This window comes from Apodemus sylvaticus, chromosome 5, assembly GCF_947179515.1.
Source record: "Apodemus sylvaticus chromosome 5, mApoSyl1.1, whole genome shotgun sequence".
NCBI classification, from domain to species: domain Eukaryota; kingdom Metazoa; phylum Chordata; class Mammalia; order Rodentia; family Muridae; genus Apodemus; species Apodemus sylvaticus.
Genome location: NC_067476.1, coordinates 40,730,520 through 40,743,073, shown reverse-complemented (window position 1 = coordinate 40,743,073; position 12,554 = coordinate 40,730,520). Strand labels below are relative to the sequence as shown.

The following is a 12,554-nucleotide window of genomic DNA, read 5'->3' as shown; positions in this document are numbered from 1 at the left end:
CTAATGTTGGAAAGTTTGCCTTCATACATATTCAACTGAATCCAAATCCACTTGTAATTCTATTTATTCTTGTTTGAACTTTATAATTTGGTGAAGAATGAGAAACTTTTCTCCATTCTCATTTCCATAAAGGGCTTCATTAATTACTCTAGCATCTTCCACTTCAGGTGAAATAGACCTGATTGAACAATGGTCTTAGCAGCTGAAGAGACCAGAAGCTTTTTATTGGTTTTCTTTTGGTTTTTGGAATGCTTTGAGCTGAGCCCCTGGTAGGGACCTGCCCCGACATTTAGCATTGTGTTCTAACAACCTTGTTACCTTTCTCGGCTGACGTGGGGTTTGTCTGTCTCAGGTACAGTTTGCTGTGCACTGTCAAAGTTGTCACTCACCTAATTGAATTTTGCTCATGGAAAGGAGGTGGTTATTCCAGGTTTGAACTAATTTTGTTTTCCATCATTTAAAGATTTGGGCTTTAGTTTTGAAAAGACTCTGTTCATTTTCCTCACTACTCCCTGTCTCTTTGAAGATGCTGCAGCAGAGAAGAGGCTGCAATTAGCAGTTTTCCAGCCCTTTCTCTCCCAGCTGTTACCCCAGTTCACGCATGCACAGATGATTATCCTACTTCAAGCTCCCCAGGTAAACTAATCTCAGGGATTAGCCGGTAAACCAATTTCAGGGATTACCCGATGGCCATAGCTTTCCTTCCTAACTTGTGAGCTTTAACAGTTTGTGGAAGTGCTCCTGAGTTATCTGGAGTCTGAAAACAAGCTCTCATGTTTGTATAGGCCTTCCCACAGTCCAGCAGCCCCCATGCTGTTTCCAGTCTGGGGAGTGGACAGTAGAAGCATTTCCATGGGGGTAATCCAGGAAGATGGCCGCACACAGTGTTGGGAACGACTTTTACCTAATACCAGTTACTCAAACACTTGACAGCTTTTTTCCTATAGAATCTGAGCTATAGGTACAAAGTCATTATAATACAAACCAAATCAGTAAGAACTATCCAGGTTTTATCTTGTCCATATGAAAAATTTTGTTCCATTTTGTTTTTGAAAGACTAAGTTATCTGTTTTTATATTTAAAAAATATGGGGAAACTATGTTATTAGAGATTTTAATACATTTTAATCCAAGCAATTTAAGAGAGCTTTTGACTTTGATTAACCTTTTCAAGAAGAGTAGTAACTATGTCAAAATTATTTATCTACAACTTCTAAGAAGTTTGAAGTATTTTTTTCATAGAGATAAATGTCCTAAATAGTTAAGGTTTTGGTTGACTTGACTTATAATTTTACAATTAAACTAATCTCAAATAGGTCTTATATTACTTTTTGAGGCAAAGTATGTTGTTGATTTTATTTTAGAATTCTAGAAGTTTCTTCATATCTTGCCATGCTCGAGAAGAGAGTCCTTCTGGCCTCTTTCACAATTCCATCCCTCCAACTGACTCCCTAAAATAAAACAGTTGCAAAAGAGTCTTCCTTAGCAACCATCAATAAAGTAAGATCTAGGCACTAGGTTGAAACCAGACTTGATATCTGGACCATTCAGTATATATTCCAATACTGGAAGGTTTGCTCAATAGTCAACTGAATAGTCAAGTTTGCCGTCCAGATCTCCTCAACCTCCAAAAGCCCAATGTAATTTGAATGTATCCTAAATTGAAGATGTGTGGGTTGGTTTAATCTAGAGAACAGCATTACTTGAGAATGCTATAGTTTACTGCAGAGTATTGGTTGTCTCCCCTTGATTGCGGCTGATGGGAACTATGACATATGCTACTTCCTAGCACTGTGTGTGTGTGTGTGTGTGTGAGAGAGAGAGAGAGAGAGAGAGAGAGAGAGAGAGAGAGAGAGAGAGTTCATTAATAGTTAATGATAAGACATCGCATTTGGTGTGGGAGTCTAAGGGGTCCTAATCTAAGCCCTACTTGCCCAATGGGTTAGTTCTGTGACTTTGGGTTCAAAGAGACAGGCATTCTGGCATGTGTTGTGTGTGTGTAATCTGTGTGGAGTGACATAGTAAATGACAGCTAGTATTAGTTAGTCATCCATGCAGACAAGCTGCACCTGTGCAAAACTCTCACGTCTTCCACTTTCCTTATTAGGGGAGGTTTAAGAGTAATCCAAGCATGGCTTCTCCTAAGAGTCATCAGCGTAAGGCTCCGAATGTATGCTAGACTTACAGCTACGGTTTTACTTTATTGTGGTGGTTTCATTTTTATATGTGTGATTTTGTACATATCTAGGGAGCCTTTAAGTCTGGAATAAGATTTGCGACATTTTTTTTTATTTTATAAAAGCATTGCATAGTAGAAAATACTGTTTTATTTCAGAGATAGTGTACTTTCCTAAATATTTTTGTATAAAACCAGAAATATAAAGAATTTGTTGACCTCATATTTTTTTGCTTCTATTTCGCTAGCAGTCAGTCAGAAGTTTTGTGAGCTTTTAAATAACTCTTAAATGTGATTCTTTTTCCATGTGAATGTCTTATACTAACCAGTGCTGTACTCTTACATTTTGTGCATTAAAGGTTGTGATGTAGAACAATGTTGAGTGAGTTTTAATCCTTCCTTTCAGCGTTCAGTTTGACCGAAGTAAGACAGGGTTCTTTCGCTGTTGTAGGATGTGGCACAAGGCTGAAACCCACTGGAGACCAGATCTTTACTTGTAGAGTGCTATTTTTTTTTTAAATCTTGTTAGCCTTTCAAAAGTTAGCTCCACCACCATACTTTATCTATACTGGATTCTTATGGACGTGTGTGCATATGTGTCTTTTTTCATGCATGTACATGTGAGTGTGGAGTCCAGAAGATGGCTTTGGGAATCATCCTTAAAAGCACCGGTCACATCCTTTGAGGCAGGGTCTCTCATTTGCCTGGATCTCACCGATTAAGCTAGACTGGGTGGTTGGCAAGCCCAGGGATCTGCAGGTTTCTGGATCCTTAGGCTTGGGGTTATAGGTATGTTCCACCACATCTACTGTTTTACGTGAGTGCTGGCAGCTCATGTTAACCTTGCAAGCCCTCAGCCCCACTTGGTTTTGTTTTTTATTTTTGTTGTTGTTTGTTTGTTTGTTTTAACTTTTAGTAACTTCACTCAAATGTCCCACCACCCCCCACACACACCCCAACCCCAAATGGTTTCTCTGTGTAGCCCTGGCAGTCCTGGAACTCTGTAGACCATGTTGGCCTTGAACTTAAAAGATCCAGCTGCTTCTGCCTCCTGAGTGCTGGGATTAAGGCCTTTGCTACCACTACCTGGCAAATGTTCCTCTCTTAGAAGAGGTTCTATAGTGTGGACCCTAGATCGCTTGGTGAGAGGAATCCTTGGGGATTTGACTCTTCCCCAGCTTTAACTGTCTTACATTTCCACCCTTCGCCTGCCATGTCTAGGTTTGCTTTTCCTGTTCTTCTACCCAGCACTTCCTTCTGAACACGAACAAAACATTTATATAGATGCATCCCACACCCAGCTTATATCCTGTATTGATCTCCCATGCTAAAGTCTCCCATAACACATTACAGTCTAGACCGCTTGCCCGGTTACCACTTAAGTCTTTACATCACTGCTGCAGGGGTTATATATACTTGCCTAGGAACTTGAGATGCAACATGAAGGATCTTGAGAGAGTGCAGGACTCAGTCTTTGAGCCTTACGCAGGCCTCCACTTTTAACACTACTATGGTATTACTTAGGACTCCAACAGGTAGCTGAGTCAGCTTTTCTTACCTTTCTCCCGTTCCTCGTCGTCATAAGCCGTACCACCCCTCTAAGCGCAGAAGGTCCCTATGAAAGTGAAGCATGAAAAACCAGTCATGTTTTAAAATTGTTTCTGAAAGATGAACGACACCTAATGTCCTAGCCTCAAATTCCAGTTGTCCAAGCTCTTTGCTATCACAGAAGGCCTCATCACCTGTGTCTCATCTCCCCACCAGCACGCAGGCTTTTGCTTGTCCTGCTTGCTCCATTGTTATTATGCTTGTGTGTCTACTTTGCCTGCCCCACAGGATGATCTTTGATCAGTATTCCTACTCATGAAATGGCTCTGTTCTGATGTGTGGTTTCTTAAAAGGAGCCTGGAGAACAGTGGAGAAAACTCTTCGATGTATCTGAGCTCTTGAAGCAGACCCTTCATCAAAATGTTTTCTTTCCTTGTTGCTATTATCGGTGGTTAGCTAGCCTTCGAGAGCATGTTCATTCAGGCATTCAGCAAACATATTGAAAATGACCTCCCCTTAGCTAGATAAGCTTGTTACTTGCCACGGAGGACCAGTGTACCCTACCTTTTGTTCTTTGATGTCCCTCCACACTTAGTGTGCATGCATGAGATATTTGAGATATTAGACTACCCTCCTCTGCTCTATAACCTGGAAGACAACACTAACAGCTGCTTTTTGATATAACACTATACTGTGAAGACAATGCGGGATGCTACTAATGCCCCCAGATCGTGTGTGGAGTAATCGGGGGAACTGAAATATGGAGTCAGGCTTGCTTGACTCTGCCTTCCTTTTGTCTCTTGTGTTATAAAGAGACAAGAAACTCTTTGAACTCCTCTAGCCATGGCTGTGGCTTAAGTGTATACACAGTGTCTGAGGGTTGCTACTATTCTGAAGAGGCAAAATCTCTCTAGGGACAGTAGCTCCCTCTGTCATCTCTCACCACCAAGTGCTCAGGGTTCCTGGTATCTGCTCTGCTGTTCCCCTGCCTGCTGCAGGCCAGCTTCCTGTTTACTCATAGCTTCTGCTTCCTCCTAAGCTTGGCTCCAGTATCGTTTTGGCCTGTTGTGGCCTCCTCTCTACCCCAGGCAACTCTTGCTGTTTCTGTCCCTGTCCTAACTGGTTTAGCCCTTGGAGTTTTTTGAATCAAATTCCCAAGGGTGAGAATCAGATTGGCCAGCTCATGTTTTCAATCCCACCCAGATCATAGGTCACTGGCCAGTCTGTGGAGTGGCTGCCCCCGGGTCAGGTTCCCACAGCCTCACCTAGGGCTGAGGGTGGGGGAGGAGAAGGTACACATGCTACTGGCCTCACAGTTTCCCTGCAAAGGGGACAAGGCTCCACAGCACCGAATTTTCACCTTAAAACAGCTTGCAGGCTTGCTGGTCAGTTCCTTGTTGTCTCTTTCAAAACCAAGAAACAAGGAAAGTGGACTTTCCTAGATGGACCTCACTGGACTCCATCCCCTATAATTGTTCATGGATTATTTATAATAGACTGTGTACTGTTATGTACAGAGTTTCACATTCCTACTATTTCCCTTAAGTTTGAGTTTTTGGGTTTCGGTGATCCTATTTTGAGGATGGAATATCAATCTTTTCTTCTTGGTATAATGCTTTATAGGTAAGTTCTACCTCACATTTGGAACTTTTGAACCTAAGTTTACTTAAAAAAAAAAAACCACATATCTGTGTTTTTTCTTTTTAAGCAGTTCATGTGAAATTATAAACAATTCTTATTGTTTATAATTCTTAATTATAATTATAAACATTCTTAGATTCTTTTTAAGTCTTAAAGTCAGTTCTTTTAATACCCTTTCAGTATTATTTGCACATTTACTAGCATCAGTATTTTTTTGGTCGTCTCTTTAAATTTTCTTATCATTTAACATTTTCTTATCTCTAGAGAAATATTATCAGACATCCAATCAAGTGCTAGCATTTTGGATAGCACAGCATCCAATGGGTCAAGACCCACCAAGTACAGCCTGATTTGAGAGGAAAGCCATAAAAAAAAAAATTAATGCTGTTCTTCCGTGGTTTCGATTGTGGTTTCCTAAGCGACCAGTCAGGACAACTGAGGTTGTGCACTGGCTGTTTCTATAGATGGCTGGTGGGAATCGTGGTAACCGTGCAGAGGGTAGGGTGTATCTTGAGTCCTCAGGAAAAGGCATCTTCGACTTGAACAGTTGGAACTAAAACTTTGCATTTGTTCTGGGTCAGAGTGAAGAGAGACAACAGGTCACACCAAACAACCAAATGCATGGAATAATAGTAGAGAACATTTCTGGTGTCCCCACTGCCGCACAGTCTGGCTGGGCTGTCATCTTTTAACACTTTAAGGGGCAGAGATCTTGGGAATTTTAAGTTTTTACTTGCCCAGTGTGCACTTAATGCACTATCCTTTGCTGTTTTTGTTTGTTTGTTTTTTTTGTTTTTTGTTTTTGTTTCTGTTTTAGTGGAAAAAATAGGATTATGTGTGTGTTGTGGGTGTGTCTGCTTTCAATAGGTGAGACTTACTATTTCTTTCTTGTTACTTTTGCTGGAACTCCCTGGACTTTGGAAACATCTTACTAAGTCACCAGCAGGATTTCTGGGAAGTATATTTTTCAACTTTGTTTTCAGAAAAGCCTCTGAATGGCTACACTTTTGCTATAAAGTTGACTGTTCGCAGCATCATTGTGACAGCCAGAGGAGGAGTTCCTTCTCTTGTTAGACAAGCTGGGATTTTTTCATTATCGTAGCAGATGGGCCTTTCCAGGAAGATGTTAGAAGCCAGGGAAGACCTGTGTATGTGTACTGTGGCTGAATCTCAGAATTCAGGAACTCACCAGGGACACACACACACACACACACACACACACACACACACACTCACGCCCCGTCGCCAATTTAAAGATGGCAACCAGCCCTGGTAAACCTATCCAGAAATAGTTTGCTGTGGACCACACCACCCTCATCTGAGTCCTCCACATCATACAGGTTCGAAGCTTGCTGCATCCAGAGAGGTGACTGTGAAAAGGGCCGCAGAAGCAGTTTTTATTTTTTTCCACTTGAGAACAAAGGAAATTACTCCTCTCTTTGTCCCTTTATTGCCCTGTCTTTTTAATAACTAAGTTGAATTCCTTTATCTTCTGTCTTTTTTAGGAAGGACAGGTCTCCCCCTCGGATGGCTTACAAGGTTTTTCATTGCCTTTGTGATACTGTTGTCTTGAAGGAAAACTCTTTCCTCTGTGGTACAAAAATGAAATCGAAAACTTTCCCGGGTGTATTTGGGTGAGGGACTGGAAAGAAAAAAAACGAACCCGTTTGCTCTACAAAAATGTAGCATGCGAATAACTGGGGGACAGAGAGGTGTTCTGGGAGGTTAATCTGGATCAGGAAGTGAGAGTAAATATCCGCGCCTTTTCGGGACCAGGGGCTGCTGTGGAAGATGAAAGAAAAGGCAGGCCCTTGGCTTCCTATCCAGGTGTTCCAGCGGTTCCCGAAGCGATGCCCTTAAAAGGGGGCAGCCAAGTGGGGCGCGAAGCCTCGGCGACGCCTCGCCAAAAGGCCTGGGGTGGCTGCTCCCAGGAATGTGCGGCACGCGGGGCGCCAGAACCAACCATCGCGCGGGATGGGGGCGCCGCGCAGCCCGGGTTGCCGCCCCAGTCCTGGAGGCTGAGCACGGGGGCCAAGGCCAGGGGGAGCGGGCGCGGCCGGGCGGCGGGCAGGCGGGAGGGAGGCGCGGGAGGGCTGGGCGCGGCACTAGGCGGTGCGCGGCTGCTTCCCCGCCCCCGGCCCGGCGCGCTCTCGGGGCGGTGGTTGAGGCGGCGGGAGGTGGGGACGCGGCGGCGCTGCTCGTCCGCTGCCGCCGGCACCGCGCGCGAACTCCGGTCCATGGCACGCAGGGCGGCGGCCCCCGGAGCTGCTCGAGAGTCGCCGGCCGCGCGCGTCGCGCCGCACTTTTAGGGCGGGAGCCGCGAGCCAGTCCCCGGCCGCATCCTCCCTCCGCCGGCCCGGACGGGCGAGAGAGGGAGTTCCCGGAGCACCGCGGCCCGCGTTGCCTCTGCTTCCCGCTCCCGAGATGATCTTCCCCAGCGGCAGCGGCCACCCCGGCGCCGCCGGCGGCTGCAGGACGCCCTACCGCAAGCAGGTGAGGCTGCCGCGCTCCCCGGGCCTGCGCCGAGCGCGCGGGGCGGTGACCCGGTTTCGGAAGGAGGCGGCGGGCGGGGAGATGCCCGGGGGACGGGGACAGGCACGGGCAGAGAGGTGGGACGGGCGGGCGCGCAGCCAGGGACTCAGGCGGCCCGCAACAAGTTTGGGATTTTCCTGGAGACCATTGTGTCCGGAGGAACTGGGGCTACGTCGGGGCAGTGCTTTGCATTGCACTGGGGACCTCCAAGAAACCTGTCTGATTTCATGGGGAACCCGGAAGACGTGTGTGTGTGTGTGTGTGTGTGTGTGTGTGTGTGTGTTCGCGCGCGCCACCCTTCTTATTTAAAAAAAAAAAAAAAAGAAAAAAAGAAAAGAAAAAACAGGAACTTCTGTCACTTTCTCAAGGTTTTTAGAAACACAGGGAAATCCTGTGACAGAGATACTGGGATAAGCCTGAGTCATACACACGCCTTTTCCTATTCTAATTTTGTTTCATACATTTTCTAACAAGATTGAACTCCAAAGGCACTTGAAAGGTTACATCCGAATCCTCTGCCTGGAAAAGGAGTGGAACTGGCAGGTTTTAGTTTCGGTCTTTTGTTTTTCATCTTTGTTTTTGTAAGAAGGTTACTGAAGCCATGTTGGGATAAAATCCCACAGCTTCTCAGCAGCAGCAATAACAAAAAACAGAACAAAACCAAAAAAAAAAACAACCCTAGCTCTAAATTATGTTAAAAATGTGTAGGTCTGTTTAGAAAAGGTTAAACTCATTTAGAGGTCAGTGGCAGAATGCTTGTCGAAAAATAAAAAGCAGCATTGCAGAGCTTTTCCCTCCATAATAAATCTCTAGTCTACACCCTCAGCCACAGAGGCAAATCAATTAAGTTATCCCAGTAATGATAGCAGCAAACTGCATCCTTCCACGCAAACTGTGGCTCCATTAAGATCCAGATGTGTGGCACTGGAGCCTGGTGAGTTCTTTGTGATGGCTTGCAGGATTATTGTTCCAGCTGTCCAGCGTCATCTGAAATGCTTCCTCCGGATCAAAAAGTACTATTTCCTATTTTCCTTTCTTTGGCTCTTTTGTTTGTTAAAATTGCCCTTTAAAAGAAGTAGATGGCCCTGGGCTTGAATGCTCACGATGTCTGAAGCCTCTGCCTCTCACCTGGATGAAGAAGTCCAATCTTTGGATTACAAATTTAAAAAAACTCTACTTATGTCTTGGCTGAGACAGATATCCACAATGTCAGGATGCTCAAACGGGCATCTCGGAAAATTCACTTCATGTGGCTTTATTTAAAACAAGTGCCCTCAGATGCTGTGCGCCAGCATCAACTTCAGAAGTGCAGCCAATTTACCCCTAAGTATTCTGCAACCCCTCCTCCCCCACCCACCTCTCTCTACCTGAAAAGATGGCTAATTATGTTAGAGCCTTGTGTATTCATTTATTTGTTGTCAAAACCCAGCAGGGTGTTAGCTCTGAAATGGGAAAAGGCTCCAAGGGTGAGGCCTTTTGCTGAGAGAGGCTGGAGGTTTGGTTGTGGAGGGGGACAGCCTGCTGGCTGGAGCACGCTGATAAGATGCTCTTTTCATTTGGCTCTCCTTAGACTCAAAGACTAAAAGGGCTGACTGAATCAGAAAAACAAACAGACTTTCTTTTTTTTCTATAGGCAAAGAAAGAAATGAATGTGTAGGCATTATACAGACACAAGACCCTGGGTACCAGTGGTATTTGAGTCAAAGGTTTCTTTTGTTAGTATTTTGCCATTCACTGAAAAAGCACACTTCGAGCGAGCGCAGGGACCTGGTTACCGGAGTGACTTCATGATCTCATCCTGGCTTAGCCTGAATGGGAAATCTAATTAATACTTTTTAGAAGATGCTGGGCCGATGCTAAGCTTTGCGTCTTTCAGTCCATAAATGCTTTCTTCAGTTTGGCGACAGAATTGGCAATTCTCAGGCATATAATGCAGTTTGATTTTCATCTAGAAATACACAATCAGCTCTTAGAGCTGATTTCAGATAACTTCCTTGAGGAATCGAGAGGAATGTAAGGAATACTTAAATCACCTTTGGAAAGCATACAAGTCAGAATCACGCTGATTATATATACACAGAATAGTAGTAGCTGACGATCGCCGAACACCTTACTACCTGCTGGCTGGTATTTGGAATGCTTTCTGTGGGGTAACTGATTTCATCATGTTGGCAGCGACCCTGTGTGGTAGGTAATATTAGTCCCTACTTTACAGTGAACATTGATGCATGGATTAAATAACTTTCCCAGAGTCCATACCACCCAGTGTGCAGAGCCTGACCTTGAATCAGGGCCACTAGGCCTTTGAGACCTCATACTACAACAGCCATGAACATTCCAGGGAACACCCATGTAAACTACTCCATGCCAGTACCTCTGACTCCCCAGTTCTCCACCCAGCCCGTGTGTATGTGAGAGAGAAGGTGAGGAAGGATGAGTTGGTGGTATTCGATGGGAACATTGATGTCTGCATTTTGCTCTGGTGAGTGATTGTTAGTCCCTTTTGCATTTTACATATGGAGGAGTCATCCAGTTTCAGTGGAAGCAGAGGTGGGCCTTGCTCATCCTTCTCTCCCCAAGTGCTGCAACCAGGGCACCTGGGATAAACAGGATTTTCCTGCATCACAGGCCTGTGGGCACATACACCACCTGCTCTGCTCAGGCCAGTGGGGTGAGTCTGAATACTCCAGTGACTGACTCCCTGCTAGTCAGGTGCTAGATAAAGTTATTTAAGTTTCTGAAGAAATGGGCACATCCTCTCACTGTGGGTTGTGACTTGCAAGTATGACATTCCTCAAGTAGAGACAGTCTGGTTATGTGAAACCAGCGTCCCCCAACGGAAATGAAACCATTAATCATGACTTTGGTAATTGTGAAAATATTTCATTGTGGCTTAAAAGTAAAGGAAAGTGCTTCTTACTTTAAAAGTCTTTATAGACTGAAAGTGGCTATTTCCAGTTTTATTTCAGGTTATGTTTCTTGACTTTTAAAAATATTATTATTGTTATCATTATTATCATTATTTTACACTTTTTTTTTCATGTTTCCTTTCTTCTTTCACGCCACTTCTTCCTTGGGATAGTTGACTCAGTGGTGTCATGTGGTATGAGTTTTGCAGATCGCGACACGTAGCCAAAGCCATTTTGGCTGAGAGCGTTGCCCTAGGGGTCTGTCACAGGGTTTTGGAAGTAGGTGAGTGAGCGAGTGGTAAGGATTTCGAAGCGGCTGTCTCTCCTCCACAGATGGGCTTGCCTTCTGACGGGCAAGCTTAGCAAGTCTTGCTCACTTTTGGCGAGTGAAGTACTTGCCACCCCAGTTTAAGTAGATTTACACAGTTTGCTGCTTTCTTGAAGATTAACTGGGTGTAACTGCACGTGAGGAATTCCAGTGATTCAGTGTTTGGCCCTGTTTAGAAGATGACATGGAAAGCTGTTGATTACTCCTCGCCAAGCAGTTTCTGCTCACAGCAACTTGCGTTTAGTGGATTGTGTTTTGTAAAGTTTGTAGATTAAAGTTGTGTGGACGGTGTTTTAAATGAATAGTGAGTGCCTAAGCCAATCCGGACTCCTTTTTTTTTTTTCACACAAAGGGAAACATTTAGGCAGAGATTGGTGGCTTCCTTGGAGGAAGTAGCAAGAAACAAAATTAGTTTGTGTATTGAACGAGATGGGCTTTAGAGGCCTCCTCATATCATAGGCTTTTGTGAAGTGCAGACCCCAGTGGCAGACACTCACTGTTTCTGCTAGGCATGCCTTTTGGTATCTCGCTAAATTTCCCATAGTTCACATTATGTTTTGAATACACTTCTGGATTTTGTTTTCTCCTTCCTTTTAGACACAGACAGACAGACAGCTATCAAGAACACACCCCAGAGACTGTATAAATTATTGTATTCTTGCTCTATTACTTTGTAGGAGGGGAATCTAACGTGTGTGGATGTTTCTAATGTTCTCAGTGAGCAGTCAATACTTAGGGCATATCCTTTCTTTTTTGTTTTGTTTAATCCTCCACTGTTTCCATATAAGATGGAGAAGAGACTGGAAATGAAATGGCTTGGTGTATGAGTGAAAGCCAGGTCTGTGAGGTCAAGGACTGGGTCTGCTACTAGAGAAAAAGAGGAAGACTCCGTCAAGAGCAGCTGAGCCTCCTGACTTCCCTCACCTCAGTGAAAAACATGGAGTGCAACCCGGGTCCTGGTGTAGCTTGGGGAATTGAGGCACTGTAATTCATTGGTGTTTTTTGTTTGTTCCATAACCACCTTGGCTCCAGGATTATCGGCTAGCATGCTAGATGCTGAGCAAACTCAAAATTTCAGATAACCCTCTTTTTTTAAGGTAAAAGAGTCTCAAATATGTTGTGCTGTGTGTTTTTATTTGCTAAATCCAGCGATTCTATCTTAGGGAACCCAAATCACTTTTTAAAAACTAGTTATAAAACATGATTATAAAACATCTATTCTTATTTTTCCCCTCACTTAGAAATTTGCCTCTTAGCACATCCCTTAAGGCCCCATGGAAATGCAAATCTCACCCTTTACCTACTTTCGCCATTTTGCTCAGCATTTCTTCCTGCTCTCCATGTCACTTGGCTCCTCTACCTTTTCCAGACCTGTTCATTTCCCTGAGCCTGGGGTTGCACTGAGTAAAGATAATTGTGCG

General features: G+C 44.3%; 1 protein-coding gene across 5 annotated transcripts in view; it reads left to right on the top strand.

Annotated features, from left to right (window-relative positions):
• Nucleotides 1-12,554, top strand: part of Rbms1 (RNA binding motif single stranded interacting protein 1) — a 218,177-nt gene that overhangs the window by 76,716 nt on the left and 128,907 nt on the right. For 2 of the 5 annotated variants that reach the window (XM_052182561.1, XM_052182558.1), the window contains exon 1: nt 7,542-7,857. The exons of the other annotated variants lie outside the window; for them this stretch is intronic. In XM_052182561.1, the coding sequence (XP_052038521.1) occupies nt 7,789-7,857 (69 nt within the window). In that variant the 5' untranslated portion in view covers nt 7,542-7,788. Of the gene's footprint in view, nt 1-7,541; nt 7,858-12,554 lie in introns of those variants that run through there. 5 annotated transcript variants of the gene reach the window in all.